The sequence below is a fragment of the Onychostoma macrolepis genome, chromosome 22 (genome assembly GCF_012432095.1).
Source record: "Onychostoma macrolepis isolate SWU-2019 chromosome 22, ASM1243209v1, whole genome shotgun sequence".
NCBI lineage: Eukaryota > Metazoa > Chordata > Actinopteri > Cypriniformes > Cyprinidae > Onychostoma > Onychostoma macrolepis.
Genome location: NC_081176.1, coordinates 20,689,122 through 20,714,947, shown reverse-complemented (window position 1 = coordinate 20,714,947; position 25,826 = coordinate 20,689,122). Strand labels below are relative to the sequence as shown.

The 25,826-nt window shown below is 36.4% G+C and overlaps 1 protein-coding gene across 11 annotated transcripts in view; it reads left to right on the top strand.

Moving 5' to 3' along the window:
• Positions 1-25,826, top strand: part of celf5a (cugbp, Elav-like family member 5a) — a 231,436-nt gene that overhangs the window by 122,423 nt on the left and 83,187 nt on the right. For all 11 annotated transcript variants that reach the window (XM_058760783.1, XM_058760786.1, XM_058760780.1 and 8 more), the window contains one exon: positions 5,909-5,957. In XM_058760783.1, coding sequence (XP_058616766.1) covers positions 5,909-5,957 — 49 coding nt within the window. The remainder of the gene's footprint in view (positions 1-5,908; positions 5,958-25,826) is intronic.

Here is a 25,826-nt window from a genome sequence, read left to right as displayed (position 1 = left end):
GGTCAGCAGCCATGTCTTGTGGTGCAAACTTAGGAGGCCAAGGAACGTTAAGGGGGAAAAGATTTAATCTAGACCACTGACCTTTTGAGGGACGTCAGACTGAAAGCGCACGCTTGATGTGGCGTAAGATAACTCGACATTAGCTGGACCGCAGCGTTAGACATTTTCAGAGCACTGCAGACGTTCCAGATTGCTCAGAAAGTGCGGTGTCAATGGTCGAAGGCAATGGAGCTACATCCGACCTCCATTATTGTGCGAATCGGAGAGAAGCTATTGGAGTTTTCGACTTCAGACGCTTGCGATTGACAAGTCGGTGCAGTCGATACTCTTATCAGGACTTCCACAGAGGTGCTGGGAGCAAAATACCTCACACGCACACATGCTGGCAGATACTTCTTCACCTCGTTCTCCCTCATCCATTTTCTTCCTCTGAGAGACTCTGGCAAACAAATGACTTACATTTTAAAGGAGTAGTTTACGCAAAAATGCAAATTTTGTCATTTATTTACCCTCATGTTGTTTGAAACTCCTGTGGAGGACTAAAGGAACATTGTTTTGAAGGATTAACCGCTCTTTTCCATAAAACTAAATCGAATGAGGACTGGGTCTGTCAAGCTTCTAGATGCTTCATAAATGTAGCTCATATGATCTGTATGCTATATTACAACTCTTACTTTGTAGCTTTGTGTTGGAAGCAGACTAACTCTCCCTCTCGCCGTCCCTCTCTCTTCCGCTCTCACCTTCCTGTACGGTAGATTTATTAGTTGAGCCGAGGCCCAAGGCTGTCACCACACAGCGCACTTTCAAATCAATAATTGGAAATATTAATTATCGCAGCTGGGATGCTCCAGTCAAAAGGTGTTTATTTCCCTATTAGGAATAACAGAGGAGAAGGGGCTTTGATGGCCTGCTAATGCTAAATAATGATCAGGGAATAGGCTGTTATCTCACTGTTAAACTCCAGCCAAACCGCCGGCACACTCTCCCTCACACACACACACACACACAAACACACACACAGGATCCCTGACTCTTAATCAGTCATGCTTGTTCACAGCAGGGTTGCTATAATTTTAAAATCATCACTAGTATTTATTTATTTATTTGTTTGTTGCATTGTCTATTATTGAGTTTTTAGGGAGCATTTACAGATTTTACTTTCATTTTTTTGCAAAGTTCAATTTTTTATTCAACAAAAATATGTATTTTTTTATTTATTTTTTGTTAACTATTTGTAAATTTTGCTAACGTTTTCTATGTTTTGAAAGAAGTCTTGTGTGCTTGCCAAGGCTGCATTTATTAGATTTCTTTTTTAATTTGGGGAAAAAATGGTAATATTGTGAAATATTATTACAAATATTATTACAAATTAAAATATTTTAATTTATTTTAAAACTTAATTTATTCTCCACTCTTCAATGTCACGTGATACTTACTACTGAAGAAACTTTTCTAACTATTATTAATTTTGAAAACAGTTCATATTTTGTGGAAACTGTGATACATTTTCTGAAAGGATTCTTTGGTGAAATAAAAGTTCTAAAAACAACATTTATTTGAAATAAAAAATTTATATTCAATTTAATGTGGCCTTGCTAAATAAAACTATTGACCCAAAACGTTTGAATGTTAATAATTGCTTTATAACATGAAAGATTAAAACTCTAAAATATACTATTTATGTGCTTCATAAACTTTCCGATTTATAAAATTCTTTTAAAGCACAGCATTGAACTTTTACAAGTTGTGAACCATTTTAATAATGCATGTGAATGGGGAAAGAATGTGGGAAAAAAAAGGATGTGGTGCGAAATGCCTTTTGAACATACAACCCAGCAGGTGAGCGAAGCTCAAAGTCTGCTTTTAACAGGATTCTGCAAGCCGTGACTCACTGACCTGGAAAAAAATAGTGTACAATAAACATCCTAGTTTGGCTGCTATGGAAAACAGTGTCTTTTTCTCATTCACAGTTTGTAAAACCAAAGCAAACCATAAATTTCGTCCATGTTGACTGTTTGTCCCACATGCAATTTATGACAGAACGGCGTAAAACAAATACGGGAATTATTTCACATTCATCATAGACGGAGGCAACAAGGCACAGTCCCGATTTGCTCGGAGCAGCTTGTACTGAATTTCTATCTACCCCAGCACAGCGGTACCTAATCAAACATCACTACAGGAGAACAGACTGTCTCTCAGGAGAATGGCTGTTTCATATCCCCCACTGTATTTTGTTTACCCTGTTTCATAGCTCCCCCTTTTGAAAGACGGCAGCACAGCAAACAACATGATTATCGAGTATTGTGTGCTTAAAGAAACAGATGACAAGGACAAAGAGACAGTTGCTCCTGTAGCTACGTTGGAAATCCCGAAGAATACGTTCCCATACGCGCCGGTCGGGATTGCTGGGGACCAGAGGATCGTGTGCATCATCCCAAACGAGATGCAACTGACACACTCCTGTTGGGACGTGGGGATTTGAATTGTTCCGCTGAGTTTAAACAACAGATTGGCAAACACAGGGATGCCGGTGCTTTTGCTGCGGGCGGGAAACGTATAAGTGTGCGTCTCCGCCAGCACGAGTCTATCAGCATATGTGGGGGAGCAATAGGGTGGAGTCACGGCTCTGGAAATGCCACTCAACTGAGAAGCAATCTTATCTGGCAGTTGCAGGCAGTTCTTCTTTGCCTTCCATCCTCTACAGCCCCCTCCATCCCTCTGTTTTTGTTCTGGACCTCGGTGCATTCGCCATTCCGAGTGTGGAAACCTCCTTGAATCTATCACAATTAGAACACGTGTTGTTGTTGTTTTTTGCAAGGAACACAGCATAAGGCAAACTCATTCGTTTTATCTTATGAGTAAAGAACGCTTGGGCAATAAAGGCACAAAAGAAGCGGAGAGGCGTAGTGAACTCTCTCAGGACTCAGGCTAAATGAATGCTTTCCCTGACGACAACACAAGTTTATCAGCTGCCGGTCGTTTTGTTTCTGGTGCATGTAAATGTGTGTGAAATGACAGGGGTCATTTATGGTTAGGATGGCCTTTGTCAATTATGTCCTCACCAGCAGTGATGCAGCCACATCTAAAATGTCATTTAAAAATGCTTGTGATTTAATAAGTGATCTTATATATTTACTTATTATTTAAACTCGGACAGAAATAAATGTTGTCTCAAGTAGTCATATGTTAATATCAGTTTAAAAAAAAAAACTGTGTAGTATTATTTATTTTTATATTTTCAGTTTTCATGTTAATGTTTAAATGTTTCACGTTAATGTTGGAAGTCTATACTATGGAAGTCAATGGGGATCAAAATATGTGAATGTGTGTGTGTGAGTGAGTGAGTGAGTGTAAATATGTGTACCTGAAATGTACGCCATCCCATTAGAGGTGAGAAAAATGCAATAAACTGAGTTCCATCGATACTAAATGTACAAGGGAGAAACACATTGCTCTTAGGAAAACAAATGGACCATTACCCCAGCATTTTATGACCAGGACAGTGACTAGTTAGAGAGGTGAATCCATAAACCTTACACGAACGTCCAATGTGTTAGGAATACATCTCACTGATGGCGTTTACAGGTATGAGGTAGTTCTGAATGCATTCCCTTGCAAAACAGAATCTCCTTTATTACCAGACATTGCATCCACAGGGTTGCATGCATATTGCGATGTGTTTATAAAAGCGTCTGTTTTGTCTAATGTGGGCCACTGTTTGTGTTTGTCAGGTGATTTGTTTGGAATGGTTATGTCTCACAATTATGCCTATTGGATTGTTTTTGCCTTTATGCTTGAGAACGCCTTAGTTGTCATAATGTATTTCAAATAGACAAATGTATTTATTTTTTTAACTTTTCCCTTAACTGAAGTTTATGACAAAGCTACTGAACTCTGACCTTCAAAAGTATTATATCTTTTGCCTTTTCCCCTTTGCACAAAGACATAGACCCAGCTAGTTATTATTTACGATGGATAAATTTATGGAATAATTTCTCAGAGGAAGGTTATTCGGTTCCTCAAGGTGAAAATGGATACGTTTAACACTTAATGAATCTGGCCTGGCCCTCTTCCTCATATATCAGCATGTTATTAAGGCATTTTAAAATCCCATTATGGTGTTTCTCCTTGAACAAGTCATGCTTTTATGGGACTGGCCTGTCTTTAAAACTGACCTTTTTCAGTTTGCTTCCCCCCCACTCACAATTGGACAGTAAAAGAAAATATGTTGAGGAGAAAGACAAAATGTTGATTCTGTCGTCTCTGAACGTTTCCTTGGCTCTTGAGTTGGCGTCAACATGAAACGAAAGTTGCTGCAGCATTCAAAAAGGCTTAATTTCAGGTTACAGATGGCTGGGGAGCCTGCAAAGGGCACTTTGCAAATTTGGGTAATCTTGTCGCAAATCTCCATACAGCTCTTGGCCCTTTTTCATGCAAACTGGGCCTGCTGTGTTGCTATTAGCAGTTTGTTTTGGATCGATAGAAAGCTCCCATTGGATTATGATGCTGGGGAATGGATGTTATAGTGTAAATTAGGCCTTTAGGACAGGATCTGTCCTGTTTTTCAACAATTAAAGAAAGTGTAACCATAACTTTAAAACTCTATATTAATCAGCATTTATGCTAATGAATCAAATGTGCATTATCACAAAATAAACCCTGAAAGAAAGGACATCAAATATTAATAAGTCACTTTAAAAGTTGCTTTACTGCGCTAATAGTCCACACTTATAGTATTCCTTTCTACATTAGATCCTCAGGTAGGAATAAATGGGAGAATAGAAAAACCCTTTGAACATCCTTTGATCCTGCAGCAAAATCCGTTTGAATCCTTGAACAATGGGCAAAGGAAGGAAAAACAAACAAACAACATATATTTTCTTTCTGTTTTGCTGAAGTTTGTAGAATAAGAACCAGTAAAACTTCAACCTTTACAGGGATAATGGGAAAAAAATTGTTGAGCGAAATACGGAGCACAAAAACTGTGATGACAGAGGCATCTAATCCAAGAAATGCCATTCTTATCAGGCTTTAGTAGATTACCGTGAGCCTTCTACCCACAGAATCCCTCCTTGCCAGACACTCTCCACAGCCTAAGGGGCAGGGATCAATAGGGCTTCATTGATCTCTCTCTCTCTCTGCCTCCACTTTAATTGTTGTTGCATTTCACTTCCTCCTTGCCACCTTCGCTAGAGACTGTAACCAAGCGAGAACTGTGAAGCAAACACAAAAAAAAGCTTACTGATGAGACCAGAGATTTTTCAGAGATGGACATGGACTTTAAGCTAAAGAAGCTCATTTTAAGATGAGTTGTAATTGTTGTAATCGATTCCTGATTTGGAATGTGTCATTGAAGTGTAATTGTGGCGAAACGTTTTAGAGATTTCAGTCTTTACCTATATAAGTAGATGCACACTACCTACAGTAGCTGCCCGGAGCATTAGCAATATGGTTTCTGAGTGAACTGACTTACCTGAATATAATAAATCAGAGGTGCCTTTAAGGTTTTGTCTGGAGGTATGCTCAGACACTTGGCCTTGTCCCCATATGCCCTGGTGCTGATTGAATCCTTAAATAAAATGGTAGTGCAAACACAGGATATTTGCAAATACTTCTATTTCAGATGGAGAAAACAAGAGCTGTGCCTGGAGTAGCTGTGCAGCTCTTCAAAAATAGAAACAGGGTGCGAAGACGTGAAGGCATGATGGTACAAATCACCACTCTTGTATTTTGTATGTGCCCTGCAAACCGACATGTGGATCTTTGCATTTGATCCAAACTATACAGGATTTTTTGTGACGGACATAGGCTCAATAGTTTGAGGCTGTTGGCTTATTGTGGTGACAGCGGTTGCCTGTGCCTGAACTAACCCTTTGTCTTGTCTGTACTGTTTTTCTTCTTTCAGATGACTCGCCCCATCCAGGTGAAGCCAGCTGACAGCGAGAGCCGTGGAGGTAGTTGTCTTGTTCTTTTTTTTTTTTCTTGATGTATCTTTTGTATGAACATACATGAACTTGCTTGCCTTTCTCCTTGCTGAACAGATCAGCAAAACTGGCCACCTATGTTTGTTGTGTTTTGGATGCTGGTACCCAATATGAGATCCTTGTATACTGATGAACCCACTAGGCATTTAGATTCTTTCCGTAAATTAGTTCTTGAAGGATCAAGTTGGTCAAAAACAGATCCACCTGCTAAACCACTATAACCCTGCATGGAAATTTTCAGCAGGGCCTACCTTCCTATCTTCACAATTCTCTTTCTCTGACTCTCCGACTATCTGATGGATGCCCAGATTATTCATTTTAATTAAGGAGGCCGTGGTGCTAGTGAACGGAAGGGAAGTGGCTTCTGCTGCCTGTCTAACCTTGCTCCCCCTGCCAAACCCATTAACAGCACACTGTAAATTAAAAAGTAATTAGCTTAGATATTGAAACGGGAGCCCTGAGCCCCAGACCCACAACTTGATGTCTGGTCAAATCAAGGGGCATATTGTAAACAAAAGGTGTAAATGCCATAGGGATAGATGTTGGGGGGAAGGTAGAGCGAGTTTGGCCGAGGATGCACAACTTGCCTAACAATCAATTATATTGCAGGACACTTGCCAAGACCCTTAATTCTGGGTCTCTAGCATGTGATCTACTGTTTACTGTAAATAGATCTGTCTATTGGAATCACCCACGCAAACATCCTGTGGTGGAGGATTTAATGATCTTGAAAAGGTGTAAAAGAGAGCAAAATGGGTATTTTTCTATCTCTGTTTTTTTTATTTGATGGTCCTAACCTGGCATTGGCAACTGTCCTGCATATTTTAGTTTCATCCCTAATCAAACACACCTGAACAAAGTCTTCAGTACTTGAAAATTCAGTGTGTTTGATTAGATTTGGAACTAAAATCTGCAGTGGCCCTCCAAGAGTAGAGTTGCTCCTCCCTGATCTAAACGGACAACTTATTTTGTCATTCCAAAGGTACTATAAAAATCAATGAACCTTTACACTCTTTTTAAAAAAATGCTCCCAATTTGACCACCTTGCAGACATAAGAATCTTTAAGGGAATGAGATAAACCATCAGGCATGGGTCAACAAAATCTCTAAAAGCCTTCCCTGGCAATTTTTTGGAAAATGGTGAATGTCAAAGTCCCACATCCAGTGGTCCATCCCAGCAGTAGACAAGCAGGCCTTTGTAGAGGAGATTGATGCCTCATAAAACCCCATTGATTTTGCCATTGTAGAGGTGTGTGTTCGCATTGACTCTGACACTTTGCTGTCTTTGGACTTCCCTGTGAGTGGCCAACCTTAGCGGTCCCTAGGCACCCATTGGGTTTCCTTGGGTCCCTTATTGCCTTCCTCTCGGTGACCATGTTGGAGATGGAGAGTGTGCTTAGGTCAGGCCCAATAGTTGCACATCATCCTAAATGAACAGCTCAGAGTAGCACCCCAGGAGCAATCCAACACCATTGTGACTTTAATGGTTGCCAGGGATTTCTTTGCCAACCCTAGGCCAATCCTAGAGTGTCCTGCTTTGACAGACTCGCTACTGCTTTAGGCAGTTCTTGCAAGCTATATGCGCTAATGCTGCTTTTTCTTCATGGGCACGTCCTCTAGTCCCTAGAGTAGTTGAGGATCCATGCGTTAGGACTTAATTACGTTACTTTCTCTAATTCCGAGGTGGCACCCAGATGGACACTGGTTATTCTCTCGAGTTCAAGTAGGTTGACTGTTGGGACCCTCAGTGGCTCCAGTTCTAATTATGCTCGTAATCTCATTAAGTGGTTGAAAGGTCACCACACCTGTTCAAATAAAAACAAAGGAAGAGACCTTCTAAACCTCAAGGAACCTCCTCCACAAGGGCTTTCAGTCAGTGGTTATTAAGTCTATAGAGCTAATGTGATTAAATTGTTCTTCTAGATGCTTTTTTTTTTTTTTTTTTTTTAAATCATTTCAATCTGCATGCGGTCATGGATTAGAAGGAATCTCCTGGATGGGTCACCTGATTGACATGCTGCCTAGTTAAATTAATAATGTGGGTTATCATTAAATGAACAGTGTGCTGCCTGATAAAAGGTGCATTTCTGAATTTATGAGGATGCCGTAAGTGCTTGTAACCATTGCCAACCACATGCTTTTGGCTGCGTGCTAATATTCTTTGGCTCGCTGTTTGGGTGGTTCTTGTACCAAGGCTGTTTTGTTAGCGAGGACTTCTGCCCAAGCAAGTGTGTCCACGCTGAACAGAAAAGGAAGGGAATTTGAAAATAGAAATTAAAGTATGTTTGATTGACAACTCCCTCTGTACCATCTGAGCCTTTTTATATTAGTCCTCATCTCCAGATAACAGCATGTTTGCCTTATTGAACACTTTTCTATCCTTGCTCTGTTATGCAGCATGTGTCATTAAAAAGAGCTTTGGGGACAGATTGTACACTCACATACACACACTCTCTCCCTCTCCCCTGGTATCTCCGATATGAAACAGATTGATTTTGCTTCACAGGCAGGCCTGATGACTGGCACAGGCTGGATATAAAGGTGGCTGCTATTGCTTTTTGAAGGGCTGTTCAATGCCTCTCAGAGGCATTTGAGCTCTAACACAGGATAAATCAGCTTTAGTCACTTTGATCTTCTGCCCCCCAAAGTCCCACCCCCTTGAGCAGATACCCCCAACACCAACCATCTAGTCTTTTTTAGTGGAATCATCTCAATGACAGGTTTCATGTCTTAATTTTCCCTCCTAGCCTAGAAATAAATATAGAATTACTCCACATAGACCAGTCAGTACAGTATATGGATTTTCCAAAACTCAGTCCATGGAAGCAGTTGTTTGAAATGGTGATGCTCCTGTTCCCGTTTTGGTGTTGATATTCATGTGTAAAATGAGATAATGTAGCTTTTTGAATTAATAACTAAAAGAACATTTACTTGCTGAATTTCCTGTGCATGTTTTTTTTCCCCCTCCCAAAAAATGGAACCCTTTCTTACATTTGGTATTAAGTTCAAATTTGAGTCAAATGAAATTTCTGCCACAATCTTGTGCTTCAACACATATTGAAAAACATGCACATGCTCAACCTCTCAACTAAAATGGAACAGGTCAATTTTCCCCTCAGCGCCTTGACTAACTGCTAGGTTCCACTTGTGGTTAAGATTTATCCGCACTTCACCATGCCTGCATTATCTCCAGTCTAAAGGATAGTGGGCACGATTGCATGAATTTGCTTGGATGTGACAGTCAGGGATAGATGTGGAGTGTGTCAGTGAGTGGGGTGAGCACTGTGGAATAATGAGTTCATCAGAAGAAACCCTCTTTCAACATGCACATGCACATTCTAGCTTGCATGCTAAAAGAAGCTATTGGTGGAATAAGCTTGTAATAAGCAGAAAAGAACGAGTACGGCAGAAGTAATTGTAGCTTTTCCTCAGAAAGGGGAAAAAAGAGGTCCAGATTACTCCTTTCAATTACACTTGGATGGTCCAAATGTCTGAAAAATATATGCTAATCCTCTTCACACATAAGCATAGGCTAAGTTGAATATTTAAAAACCCATCCACCTTGCTTTAAGCATTCTGGGAGTCATCTATACACCTGGACTAAGAATAAAGCTTTGCAGAGTATCAACATTTGGAGTAGCATTACCAGCTACATTTGACGTAGCAGAAATAAAGCTCAAGACATATCATGGCATCTGCTCTGTGAATATATAATTTCAAACCAAGTGTTAAGTTTGCGTTAGCTTTAGCAGCTACATTTGGGGGAGCAGAAGTAAGGTACCTTGTATCTTAAGGATTCCAAACCCTGTCGAAGCAATTTAACTTCAATTAACATTTCAAGCTAGCAGGTTCCCAGACAGAGGACGGCAACTGAAGGAACATCTTTCAACCGCTGATTTTCTCGTCATTCTCAGCCTCAACATGCACGTAATCGCATGCGCAGCGGTCGGGAATTCATTTCAGCCCGTCTGTGCAAGCGGACCACCAAAGGTTACTGTTGAACACAAGAAGTAAAGGTCAGAAATCATGTTTAGTTTTCCTCCAGCTGCGAGGTAATTCCAGCCAGCAGATTGTGTCCCCACCAAGGCAAGGCAGAGGAGCCTGGCGCAGAAGGGCGAGCAGGCACAAGGTTATCCAGTCAGTACTGCCGCCACAGCCCCTTTGCTGTCACCCCTAATAAGAACTGCTCCCTTATCACTGCTACAATCACCTTGAGAAACAAACTCTTCTTGCTTTTTCCTTAGCGAAAGGCATGGACAAAGGTGACAGGGTTTCAGCCTGCCATTCTCATAATGGTTTATCTGCTTCTATCAAGCGGGAAGACTGAAGATAGGTTGATGAAACTTGTTTCCCTCTATCTCAGACTAAAGAGTTTGGAAAATACAAGTCAGATTGAATAGCTTAGACGTTGCTATTTGTGTTTTTTCTAAGACTCGTATCACACTTACCATTAACCCTACATAGAATCACTGGGGTTGCTTCCAGCTTGTTTAAAAGAACAGTTTACTATTTCCACCACTGAATAAAAAATGTAAAAAGGTAACTGCGAGTTTTTCTCTCACAATTCAGATTTTTTTTCCCCGCAGAATTGCGTGATACAAACTCACAATTGAGTTTTTTTCTCAGAATTGCGTGATATAAACTCGCAATTGCCTGTTATAAAGTCAGAATTGCAAGATACAAAATTGCTATTCTGAGAAAAATGTCAGAATTGACTTTTTAAAATCATGCAATACTGACTTTTTTACTTGCAATTGTGAGTTTATATCAATTGTGAATTGTGAGATCGCAATGACCTTTTTTTATTCAGTGGCAGAAATGGGCTTGCATAGTTCACACATCACTGTGCAAAAAAAAAAAAAAGAAAGATGATTCATGATTACTCACCATCATGTGCTCAAACCCGTTTTCCCCTGTGTAAAGCAAAAGGAAATATTCATAAAAAGAAATTTAAGCTGCACTTCTCCCAAAAATAGTCGTGTCGAGTGTGACGTAAATGATTGGTTGGCGAATGTGCCGTAAGTGATTGCGTCTTGCCAAATTTGAAGTTGCACGTTGTAAAATCAGGTGCATTCTGATTGGCTGTTAATTTTTTTTTGTTCATCAGCTGGAAAAAAATTATCCTGTAAATCATTCCAATTAAATTGTTCCTCTGTTTTGCTATTGTTGTGGTGTGGATATCCCTTTTCTAATAGAATTAAAACAATTATTAACACTTAATAGTCGTTATTGTTATAGTTATCGTCTTTGGTATGAACAGCCCTTTACTTTGTATTCAAGTTATACATTTTATCAAGTGCAAGGAAATGGGAAACAAGCCCATGGCCTAGTGCTGGGCGGTATGACCAAAAATTTATATCACGGTATTTTTCAAAATTATACCGGTTTCACGGTATATGACGGTATTAATTTTTTTCATGCATGACCGGGTATTTACTGATTGAGAGAGGAAAAAACTGCAGTAGATTGACTTAGAATGCCCTATTTTACTGTCATGATGAGCGAATATTTTAGAAAATTCCACACTAAATAGTGACTAAACACGACTCATTAATACATGTTAACCAGGAGTCACTCTCATTTATAATCGCGACATCGTCTGATAAAATCAACATGCATCTAACGTTACACTAAAGAGCGACAATGCGTCACAGGCACTGCCTGCGTCTGAGTAACAAACTAAAAAAAAAAGAAAAAAAAAGGGCATAATTTTAACAGACGAACTATGCTCATATTTATAATTCCAAACAGTCAGTTAGCAGCAGGTGTTTGGAAACGCTGTTTTGAACTAATTTATTGACAAATCTGCTGTGGTACGGCCAGCTGAATGCGGCTTCTCAGCCGCTCACTGCACAGAACAGACGCCGAGAGAGGCGACACCATTGAGCCGGGAGTCCGATCTCGCGCTCGTGGGGCAGCACTGGCGACATCTTCCAACTGAACCATAGCTAAGGTTTATCCAAAAAAGTAGCTAGGTTTGTCAGTTTGTATATTCTATGGAAAAAAGCTGCTAAAAGGGTCTGAAAGTTGCTAAATATATTGCTAAAGTCACGCTCGTGTGTGTGAGACGCGGGAGCTGATGGCAGCGGGCAGTGGATATTGTGGATGAGTTCTTCTGTGTCATCCATAGACTGTAGTCATCACGTTCTACTAGTTCTACAGCTTAAGAACTTTCACGCGTAACACATGTGTCCTCGCCACAATGCAATAGTGAAAAGAGACCCCTCTCAAACAGTGTCGCGTTCCGAACGTTATTTAAATAACACCGGTATTGCGGTATTTCAGATATTCATATCATAAGAAAAATAAACACCGGTATTCGGTATGAACCGGTATACCGCCCAGCACTACCAAGGCCTTGGTGTTGCTAGCACCATGCTCTACTGTTTGAGTTATTTTTCCCCTTAGTTTTGGTGTTTGACAGAATCAGACCCCATTGACATTCATTGTGTGGAAACGTGCAGCATAAACATACAACTAAACATCTCCTTTTGTGATCTTCGAAATAAAGACAAGTCTACAGGTTAGGAAAGAGATGAAGGTGAGTAAATGCTGACTTATTTTTATTACATTGATTTAGTGTTATTTCAGCCACATTTTACTGCATCTGTTGCATATGATTATTGGAGTACATTGTTCTTACATGTATACTCCGTTTTACTGGGCGGCTGTTGCTAAGTGGGCCAATGTGGTGGCTGATTGCATGGGCTCTGAAGCGAGCTCTTGAGGTGTTCTGATTGGTCGGACAGGTCAAAAAGAGCGGACCCGAATCACTGCAATCACCAGGCTGCTGCCTCTCTCAGCACTAATGACAGTCCTTCATATGCAGCCATCTCATTAAAGTTATCATGTTCTCCAGTGCTACATACACTCATGCACACACACAATACCGCCGTCATATTCAGGACACATGAGGACATATTTCATCTTACATGTGCAAGCATGCCACAAAAAAAACTGTCAGTCTCACCTTCTTACACATGAAGGACAAGATAAATTTGTGGATCCACTTTACACACACATATGCATGTTTACTTGACTTCTATATGTGGATATACTATTTTGTTTTTATAGCTAATGATATACTGACAGAAAACTTTTGATTTTTTATTAAAAAAATATATATAATAATAGGGCTATGCATTTTCAAATTATGTTAATTTAGTGCTCTTAATTTAGAAGAAAATAAAGTGACAAAAATCTTGCTCTGTTGAAATAAACAATATATTAAGATCTAAAACCACTTTTTGTAACATCTAGTCAATGTTTTATCTGCCAGAATGAAATTATTAATTTAGGGGTCTTTTTACGGTAAATATAGGTTGATAATTGCATATATATGATTTATTAGGTATTTATATTATTATTTATCTAATTAATAAATTAACAAGTAATTAATTTCAAACATTGAAATCAATAAATTGTAGGCCTATTTGTTCATTATAATTTTATCATTATTTATCATTATTTTATTTATATTAGTTATAAATGTATCATGTAATTCATTTCAAGTTTATTAATTCCTGTGGATCAACTTAAAATATCTGATTCAGTGAATTGATTCACAACTGCGAACCATGATGAAAAGATCTGGTTGCAATATTACTCCAAAATGACAATGGATATATTATTCTTGATATATTTTTATTATTATTATTTTCTACTACTATAATAAGTGTTGTATTATTTTTATTTTGAAATATATATATATATATATATATATATATATATATATATATATGTGTGTGTGTGTGTGTGATTTGCAATATTATTATTTATCAGTTATATTTATATAATTATTCTAAAGCTGTCAAATTGAATAATCGTGATTAATCGCATCCAAAATAAAAGTTTGTGTTTATATGATATTTGTGTGTCTATGTATATGATTTGTATTATATATAATATAATTATATATTTCATCTATTTATTAAATATATACATATATGTGTATATACACAGTACACACATATACAGTATATTATGTAAACACAAACTTTTATTTTGGAAGCGATTAATCACGATTAATCGATTGGACAGATCTAATCATATAATTAATACATTTATTTTAAAATAGTACATTGTAAAAATGAAAAACAATAAATTTTATTCATTGTAATTTCATAATTGATTAATGAATTATTATTAATTATAATTATAATTTTAGCATTCAGTTAATTTATTCATTTGAATATAATTTTAAATAATTTACAGCTCTATTATTTATCAGTGTTTTTGTCCAAGCTAGGATGTCCACCATATACATAACCCTAACAGAAACCTTTCTGCATTTTTATTTTCATTAAGGTATATTTATAATGTTTATTAAACCATTTTTCTCATGGGTACAATTGGCTTTGCCCCATGTAAATTTTACGATCCTTGTGGTTGCATTTGATCCCAACAATGTAGGTAAAACCTGACCTAGACACACTCACAAAATTGAGAAATTCTCTTTGTATAACAATATAACAGACACAAGTTCTCACAGGTCAGGGTAGCACGTTGGAGTGTCCGAAAAGCCCAGATGGGGCGGGCCAGAGCCGGGCGCTGTGCGGGGAGAGCAGCTCCTTTAGCAGATGGGAGGAGATTACGACAGACTACATCCAGAACTGCTTTGAGACCCAGCTCATCCTAACACACTGCCTGCGAGTCTTACATCACACACGCAGACACACTTTTTGGCAGGCCTGAAAATACCTCAAGGTTTTTCCGTGGCAAGTGAGCAAACTCAGCCTGATGAATATTACATGTAAAATCCAAGGATGGATTACAGCACAAGCATCCTTAGACATAATACGAGTCAGAATTCAGATTTAGTCGGCGTGTTGCTTTTATAAACCCGTTTTTTTTTTATGCATTTGCCTTTGTACCGTTTGTACATGATTTTCTGTTTTTTTTTTGTTTGTTTTTTCACACCTTGAGATGATGTCACACTGTATACAAACTAGGCAATATATTGAATAATTATACACAATATTTTCACAATTACTATGCTGGCCATTAGGTTTCCTAAAATCTTTTTATTAGATTAATTTTTGTGATCTCTCCATTTCATGGCTTATATGAAAGATTAATTGAATAATCTTTGAATTAAAGTTCAGTAGTATAAATGGCATCAGAGTTATTTCAATTCATTTTAGTCGAAAAATTTAAAATGTCGATTCAGTGAATCGATCCATAAATGTGAACTGTGATTGAAAGATTAGTTTGCTTTATTGTACCCACATTTTCATCCATCCATCCATCCATAGATTTGCCATAGTTATAATTGCCTTTTATTGGATTTTATTATTTTTTATTATTTTCATAGATTGTGTGTATACACATAACTATGTGTTGATTTATATATATATATATTATTGTTTTTATTAATATGATTATATTATTGCTTATTTATTTGTTTATTTATTACAAGATTTTTACTCTATTTATTACAGTACATTTTTAATATAATTTGCTACAGTTGGATATCTGGCTAAAATGATAGTTCTTTTGAATAAATATTGCAATGCATATCAAATGCCATGAAAAACAACATTAAACACAGAGAGATGTTTTTCAGCCCTGCACACTATGATCTGAATGCACAAGTTCATCATGGTATAAACACTAACTACGAACTAACCACAAACGTTGCATACTAGAAACATCAAGTATGTATAATATTTATATTCTCAAGGTTTTTTTGTAAAAGCCCAGTCGTTTTGAACTAGCAGACGACCTTGTTTCAGAGATTTCAAGCATAGTCTGAGGAGCTGTCCAATCTATCAGTAAGAAAGATTTTCAATACATGCATTTTTATCCGTATTCCTTTATTCTATAATTTAACACTCTACCATTTTTTTCTTTAGCCAGAAAAAAGCCTCTGAAACAGTCTAAAGAAAGTTAAGGTTAATAGAAAAGAAATATGCGACAGTTCAGACAAAGTCAAATGACAGCATATGCTATCTGCTTAAGAGAGACACTTAAAAATTGTGTGAAAATGAGACTAATGGATATCTGGAGAACACTGCTGGATGAAAAGATGAGCATTTTTTCCTTCTCATGTGCATCCGTACGGTGTATATATATATATATATATATATATATATAAATGTGTCATTCGTTAGTAACAATTCATCCCTCATCATTTCTGGAATTGGAACCGGTCCCACTGCTATAATGTGATTCATCAGCATCTTCAAACTGAGCGCTAGGGAATAAATGCTCGCCGCTCTTCTGTGCTGTTTTATGCCACAATTGACCATTCGCAGGGAGCTTAATTGACAGGCAATCTGACCAATCAGAACACAGATATTATGTGTCGCCATTGCTATCCACCATCTTGTCCGACAGCTCCATAGAAATCCATGTTAAAATGGGGTAAAAAAACATTGATTGAATTGAAACTTTTTCAATATAACTAAATAAGTTAAGTTAAAATACTGAGTGTGAAATAATAAAATAATATATTAAAGCGTGCTCTTATCATTCTGTGGACAAAATCCCATGAACTTCGCCCCGTTAGGGAGCTGTTTATGCACACATGTGCGCTCATCTGTTTTCAATGCAGCTAACCTTGCGTCGCTTCGTGTCATCTTCCCACTCATTAAACTATGACAGGTCCTTTACTGCAAAAAGACGGTGATTGCGACACTGTAAAGTGATGAAACTATGGCACCATGTGCTTTTTAAAACCATTTTCATAGGTTTCACGTATTGTTGGCTCGGAAAATATGTAAATGTGACTAGAAACACCAGAGACCGGAAATGTAATGCACCGTTCCAGTTGTGTTTTATTAACGTCTACACCTACCCCAACCCTAAACATTAATGCAAAATTATTGTTGTACAGTGCGACAAAAATTATGCTATATTGATGTGCGCATGCTCAGTAGCCGCAGCTGTATCGCTTCTAGCCTGAACCACAAATCTGACAGGAGAGTAGATTAACTTCGGTGGACTTACACTTGAAAAATTGTGTGTTCCGTGGTTGAAGTAAAATATGTTCTGACGTTTATTTGTGTGCCGCTTGAACTGAGGCGATGTATTTTTTTACTGCATGAGAACATGATGTGTAGTGTGAGACTGTTTGTCGGAGACAGCAACAGTAACTAAGGGTGTGTGGATCTTTGCGAACAGTTAATTGACCCTTCGCAAAAACCCGCCCTCCTTAGTTACTGTTGCTATGTCCGACAAACAATGCCGCTCTCAAACTACACATCATGTTCTCACGCAGTAAAAAATACATCTGAAAAAGAAACTGACAACACACCGACAGACAATTCAGTGCAGGTTACTTCTAGTATGAAACAAGGTCTCAGCTTTCAAATTTTGTCTTTTTTTAAAGAAATTCAAACAACAAATACTGTTTTGTGGCTCTTTAACAGATGGCTGTATTACCTCAGTTCAAGCGGCGACCTAAGTTTCATATTTCCTTAAAGTATGAAAAACAAACAATTGTTTAAGTCCACTGAAGTTAATCTATTCTCCTGTCTAATTTGTTTGTCAGACAAGATACCGGATTCAGTGTTACGATTGGTCAGATCGTCTGTCAGTCAAGATCTTTGCGAACGGTCAATTACGGAATTCTGGGTGCAAGTCGGCTCAATTCTTCTTCTTGCTAAAGGGTGAAAATGTCTTGATGGGGCTTGCCCTCTCAAATCCCCTTTTGCTCCATTTGTCAGCGAGACCAGACGCGTATCATTTACAGGTACATTATTTATGATGCTCACCACACTTCCAAAAATACCCCAGCAGCAGACAGACACCAGACCTTGGCAGATACACATGGGTACTGCGGGGACTCCAGGAGCAATGCACCATTAAAGAGAGCCCATGCTGCTTCAGAGGGCATAGCAAAAAGCCTTTAAACGATGGCTGCTCGCTAGAACCGAGAGCTGTGTGTGTGTGTGTCATGTTGTCCGGCATGGGCTGCTGATTACCTCGCCAGGCAAGGCAAATGAGAGTGCAGGTAATGGAGAAAGAAGTGCTCACTAGTCGGTTGTAAAAGCCTCGCAGTTAGAAGATCTGTAACCTTTGCTGTGAAGCGTGAACAAAACGTCCAGCACATTAGCATCGATAACTGTGCTCTGCGTTATGTACCTGTGGATTTTCTAATACTGGCGTGCTGTGAAGAGAGTTTGTCACAATTACTGGGCCTCAACAGTGAGGATTTTTACGGGTGACACGGTTGGGCCGGTAATTCAGATTTTTTTACTTGTTTTTAAAGTATTTTCAGTGGAATTAAATAAAAACAATCATTTTATTTTTTATCAACACATATATTTGAATTATTTTATTTTTATAATACTTATACTTTATTATATTATACTTTTTATTATACTTATACTTACTTTTTTGTCTATAGTTCTGTGATTCTATTTTATTGTAGTGTGGCATTGAAAGGCATACGTTTTATTATTAGCAACATATTTTTAGTATTTTAATTAGTTAATTTACATCAAAAGATCCATCCATCTATTATGCCATTGTTTTTAAATGAAACCCCATAATAATAATAATCACAATAGCATTTTATAATGTGTTTTAATATTATTAATTCTATATATTTATCAACAGAATTCTTCAAATTTATATTTTTTATCTATTAAATTTATAACAAAACTATTATTTTATAATTATATTTTAGTATTTTTATCTGTTATATTATTTATTTATAAATTCTATGTATTTATTTATAATTACATTAATATTTTTAGATATTTCATTAAGAGTTACAATAATTTATTGTTTTTTTAAATGATTGATTCACTAACAGTGCCTATACATTTATTTATTCATTGGTTTATTTATACAATAAATAATAATAATACTACTAATAATAATAATTTATGATGTATTTTAGTATGTTTTGCATTATTAATAGATTCTATATATTTATAAATACAGTTCTTCAAATTCATATTTTTCTTTATCCGTTTATTTATAAATTAAATTTATAACAATTATAACAAACAAAACAATTATTTTATAATCACATTTTAATATTTTTTAATTAGCTTTACTATTTATTTACAAATTATATGTATTTATTAATAATTGCATTCATATTTTATATATATTTGTTTATATATGTATATGTTTATAATATAAATTTGGAAGCATCAGATGGGTTGAAAAAAAGGCGATATGGAATATTATATCTGTATAATTTTCAGCTATTGTTGAGTAAAAAAAGATATATAAACATATATAAACTTATATTATACAGATATAATATTCCATATCGCCTTTTTTTTCAACTCATCTGATTCTTCCAATTTTAGTGACTTTGGTGACAATTTAATCTTAAATATGTAAAAGACGTGTACATAACATAATGTGAAATGTTAAGTAATATCACCAGGGCCGTAGCTAGAGGATTGGGGGCCCCCTGAAAAAATATTGATGTGGGCCCCCCCCACACACACATGTCATATACTGTACAATATACAAGCATGGAGGCCCATATATATCCTAATAGGTGTTTCTTACAAAATAACAAAACAGTTAACAAATAAATGCATATAAAGGTTTTTTACTGAACCTAATGCCTAATGCATTTGCGCCTGAGTAGCGAGCCAGACTACTACCATCTGACCAAGTTTCAGCTCTCTAACTCTTACGATTTGGGCTGCAGGATCAGTTTTAGCGCGGAATAATAATAATAATAATAATAATAAATCCTAACAAATACAATAGGATTTCAGCACTGCGTGCTTGAACCCCTAAAAATAAAACCTGGGGTTTTGAGTACGCTTATATGGTCGGCCGACACGCGCCAGTAGCCTAAATAAAATTATGTGGTGGCGGCAGCGGTGGTCGATAGTTTACATGACAACATACTAACCTGTCTTAAGGTCTTGATAGACTGGGATACAGTAATTCTCCTGGCCTCTCTCTCCTTCTTTTCATTCCGTTTCTGGTAACTTATATTTTCTTTTCCCCGACATTGTCAGTCAGCATGTACATTAGTGATGGGTCGTTCTTGAACGATTCGTTCTTTTTGAACGAATCTTTAATGTGACTCGGGAAGAACGAGTCGTCTCGGAGAGTGATTCGTTCAGTCGCGCATGCTAACATCCTATAGGTTCTGCACTGAATTAGTTCAGTTTCGAGTAGTTTCGAGTCTTCGGATTTGAGTCATTCGTTCATCACGTGACAGCCCCATACGCGTAACCAATGCAGTCAGAGCCGGAAAGAGAATTGATTAGTTCGTCTCCCGAGTCTTCGGGTTTGAGTCGTTCGTTCATCATGTGACAGCCTCATAAGCTACACCTATTCAGTCTGAGGGAAAAATACTTAATAATAACAATAATAACCAACTCTTTAGTTTATTACCTTTGTTACCACATTCAGTGTTATGGAAAAGAACCATCATGACAGAAATTCACATTTATAAACTGTAATTAAAAAGCTACAATTTGAGACCAGAAACGCATCACGTAACTGTAAGAGTAAATAATAATAATAATAACTATGCACCCGTTTGTAAGGAAGCTTGTAAATTAACTAATTTATCTGTCCAATGCTGTCACATCACGTGACAAAAGAACGAATGACTCGAAAGACTCGAGAGATGAACATGATGAACGAACGACTCAAACCCGAAGACTTGTCAGATAAGAGGTGAGGTGAGCTAATAATAGACAGACCCAGATAAACAATGAATTAATCTTTTATGTTTCTTATAGCATTAGTTTTGTATTGTTTGTAGTGTGATCAACGTTTGCATAAGTAGTAGATGTGTTAGGGAAGTAGCACGTAACATTTTAATTATATTTTGCTAAAATGAACGAAATGACTCAAAAAGATTCGTTCATTTTGCTGAACGAGACTCAAAGGTCCAAGTCAGTAAAATGATCCGAACTTCCCATCACTAATGTACATCGCTAACTTCATTTGACGTCTCAACTCTGATTTGTCATCTTGTTCACGATCTGGGTGGGACTTCTGAGGATACCGTATCTGACTAAACCATTTTTCGGGAGGGTAGAGGAGCAGATATTAGAAAATTAATTTAACCAAATTGCATGCTTTTTTGTGGTTTTCATAATATCTCAGTTATACAACTAATAAAATATTAGAATTATTCACAGAAATGGGCATATATAGTATAATTCCTGGATTTTGTGGGGCCCCCTGGGCGGTGGGGGCCCCTAGAATTGTCCCCACCTTTCACCCCACTAGCTACGGCCCTGAATATCACTAACCTAAAATGTTATTGCTAGTCGTTCTATAAAACAAGCTAAAGTTCAGAAACCTGTCATCTATTTATATTATTCTATTTTTTTTTTTACATTTCATAAGACAAAAATAGCATTAAGTTGACTTTGTGATTTGAAACACCATCTAATCCAAACTAATGTTTTTCTACTTGATCCGACAACAAAGTCTCTTAAAATCTTGTACAAATTAAGAAACATCTTGTACTAGAACAAAGCTTGTTCTTCTTGCCCCCTTGTAATAAACATGATGGGATGGGTAAGAACATAAAGGCACTGGAATAAGGCTTCAAATGCCTGCCGTTACCTTTGGCTACAGGAACTCTGACCTGACACCTGAACCAATCTGTCTGGAGAACATGAACTTCAAAGAGCACTTTGATGGCAGGGGAGGCTTATTGGATAGATCAGAGTATGAGTGGCTTTTCACTTCAGATTAGCTTCCCTGACGCAAGCTCATGACTAATAACAGAGATGCACTATCGTAAAAAGGATCCAAGGATCTCGGTCTTGGAAAGGATGTAGTGTACGTGATCGGTTCAAGAATCAGCTCTAATCAGTGTCTGAGATAAGAAGCGCCGTTCTATTATATCTTCTCAAGTAATGTAAAGTTTAGGAGATGCAGCGATTACATGTATGCATTACAGATGGGATGGGAATTGAATGAATCTGTTTCTGATTCGATTTAACATCTCCGTTGTGTTAATGATTCTTTTAGTAGTTTAATGGAAGTTTAATGTTTTGATTTGTCAGAAGAATCGCTTGTGGTTCAGTGAGTGAGTCAGATTCAGTATCCACTGTCTGATTCAGTGAGTTGTAGACTGATTCGATCTCAGTCTAAATAGCATATTAGAATATTATTCTTACTGTTTCTGCTGTATATACTCACAAAACTAAATTTGGTGTCGGATGTACATTGAAACGATTTTCACTAAAATAATTGTAAGCATATTTCACAAAAAAAGACCAAGAAAAGGTGAGTAACACATTGAATCAAATATAATATTTTAAAGCAGAATGACTGAAATAGTGTTTTCTTGTAAAACATACATCAAAAATCTTTTTTACAGTGTAGTTAAGGCAAAAACTGTAAAACGAATATGCTGTACAAACATCACATTTGAGACTAATTTGTGAATCTTTTTAAATGATTAATTGACAGAACTGACTCATAAGAGTCATTCATTCTGGAATCTATGGAAGCCTGTTTCTGCAACAGATTAAAAATGAAAACTTATAATTGCGGCATTTTATCTCACAATTCAAACTTTTATCCTTGCAATTTTTTTTTTACATCTCGCAATTTGGACAAAAAAGAAAAAGCCAGACTTTCTTACAATTATGACTTTTTTTCTCTGAATTATGAGTTTACATCTCACCATTCAGTTTTCTGCTAAAAATGTAATTGCAACTTTTTATCTCACAAATTTTTTAAATCGCAATTCTGAGTTTATATCCAGCCTGGTTTCATCGTTTATAAGTAGGTATTAATACGCAACATTTACAAGCACAAAACAAAGTTTTATATGTTTTTATTGATGCTAAAACATACAAATTTAGACGTATTTCAATATTTAAAACGTACAAATCACTACGTATTTTTAACTAAAAAAATATTTACTTTTATATCATTAAGATATTCGTATCAATGCATTTTTATAATTTTATCAATAAGCAATTTAGATTTTTAGACCCCTTAACCTATACCCCCAAACTTAAACCTACCCATTTTATAGCAAATACGCATTTTTTTTTAGACCCCTTAACCTACCCATTTTATGGTGAATATAAAAGGATATAAAATGCAATTGACCGAAATATGCAGGAAAATAACCATTTTAGTAACAATATAGCATTAAACTATTTTTATAATCGCTAATCCCACTCCTACCTCTAAACCTAAACATGACTATTTCTGTACAGTATAAGAAAAACATGACCCACAGATAAATGCAATTACAATCATTTATTTATTGCAAAAATATCAAAAGCACTACCAAAAGTAATCGAAATGACGGTTCGTTGTAGCCGCAGCCACAGTAGGTTTGTGTGAGGTGCAGGGCAGAATTTAAACTGTTAATCGCTGAGAATATTATCCAGATTATTTCCCCGATCCACTCCGTGAACTCGTGAAGGCGCGCGCGCATCATTCAAACACACCTCACCAGAAGCACAGCATGTCGCAATCTGTGACGAATGCAGGCGAGAGCCAATGAGCGTTCGATTATCCTGCTGTAAAACCTGTTGTTTGAAGCAACAACATTTGAATTTGTACAAACAGTTTTGTACGTTTAAATGCTGAAAATACATCAGTATTGAACGTTTTAGTGCCGGTAAAAACGTAAGTAAATGTACGTTTTATAGAACCACATTTTACGTAAAATACATACGAATTATCATGAGATCACGTTATATCTCACAATTTGGACTTTGATGATGCAGATTCAGAATTCTGACTTTTTTTTTTACATCTCGCAACATGAGTTTACATCTCGCAATTCAGTTTTTTGCTAAAAATGTAATTGCAACTTTTTATCTCACAATTCTGATTTTGTCAGAATTCTGAGTTTGCATCTTCCTCGTCAGAATTGCAAGATGCAAACTCAGAATTCTGACTTTCATTCTCAAAATTCTGAGTTTATATATTGTGTTGTGAGAAAAACTGTATGGAGAAAAAAATTCAGAATTGTGGGACAAACTCAGAATTGTATTTTTTTTACTATAAAAATTATAGTCATTAAAAAGCTTTTTTTTTTTTTTTTTGCACATTCAAATCACTGTCAATAAGACATCAAATGTGCATTTGCAAGATAAATATGGCCAATTTTGATTTCATGCTGAACATTTATTTACTGTTTAAGTATTTAAAACGGAACCAATTCTGAATTCCCAGCCCTAGTTTCAAGTAGTTTAAAGAAACACCATATTGTTGCATAATTAAGAGTGTTACGGATTAAATAAATATCCATGTCTGTTGTTCCCAACAGATGGCATAACATTATTCTGTAATAAATCGGTTTGAAAGTGGTTTGAAACAATCAATCATGTTTTTCTCCTGTGCATTTAAGAGAAACAGAATTGCATTTGCCAGTCCATCACGTCTATCATCCACATGGATAAAGCAGTTAAGTAGTACTTTGTTTTATTTTCACCTGGGATTTTGAAGAAAAAAAAAAAAGCCAAAAAATCTTTAATGCATCGCATGGACAAAAAAAAAACAAAAAAAACAAAACAACTTGGACTCCATTATGGACATCTGTCTCCTATTAATGTTGCGAGGGAATAAGGGAGAAGCAAAATATGCTTAAAGGAGAATTAATTTAGGGGAATGCAGGGACTGATTCAGAATGTTAACACAAAACCTTGAAGTCCCTGCTAGAGCGGGAATGGGCAAGGCCAATGCAATCTGGAGAGGCTTTTTAATCCACGCCGCACGCCTGCTGTAACTCACAGCTACTGACAACAAGCATCAAACTGCGATATATCAAATCAAGCTCCGGAGGACTGAAAAGTCCTGGCTGCTTTAAAACTAAGGCAATGCTGAAAGCTTAAAAGTGAGACTGTTCCCGTCTCAAGCTGAGTGGAAACTCCTCGCTGTGAAACGCCAGTGTCTTGCCAGTTGCCACCCTAAAATTTAATGGCAGTTCCCTTTGGCTGCTGTCAGGTCATGTGTCCACTGCTTTTCTAGAGGCATTTTTGGTACAATCTCCAGTTTTGATTTTGGCACTTTTATTTATTTGTTTGTTTACATCTGCGTTTTTCTAAATGAAAGATTCATTTTTAGTTTATATGTTCATTTCGAATTTGTAATAAATTATTGTTATAAAATATATATATTATAAATATCATACATTTAAGAATTATATTTTAATATTTTATTATTTATTATTTTAGTATTTTTCTATATATTTAGAATTGTATATGCTATTTATGTGCATAATATGCTTACCAAAAAAGTCATAATTATATTTTAACATTTTTTACATTTATTTTTAAATTATATTTATATATGAATAATTGTAATTCTTTATTGTTATATTCTACATAGTGCAAGCATATTAAAGTGTTATAATAATAATAATAATAATAATATGAATTATAGTAACTATTAAATGATTACACAATTTTATTAAAATATATTATAAATATCATAAAATAATATGATTTATATTTTTATTAATTATGTATTATATTTATAGTTTTTATTATTTATAAATTATGTATATTTAATATTTACTAATTATTTACTAATTAATTGATTTCTATATTAAGCTTTATATGCTTTATATTATAAATTATATGTAGATGCAATTTTTATTTTGTAATTATATGTTAGTATTTTTTTTTTCTTTTACAAGATTAATTATTTATATTTATATTATTCTTTCTACATTAAAGTGAGTGAAGTGAAGTGACATGTGGCCAAGTATGGTGGCCCATACTCGGAATTTGTGCTCTGCGTTTAACCCATCCAAAGTGCACACACACAGCAGTGAACACACACACACACCATGAACACACACCTGGAGCAGCCAATGCTGCGGCGCCTGAGGAGCAGTTGGGGGTTCGGTGCCTTGCTCAAGGGTCTCACCTCAGTCTTGGTATTGAAGGTGGAGAGAGCGCCGGTTAT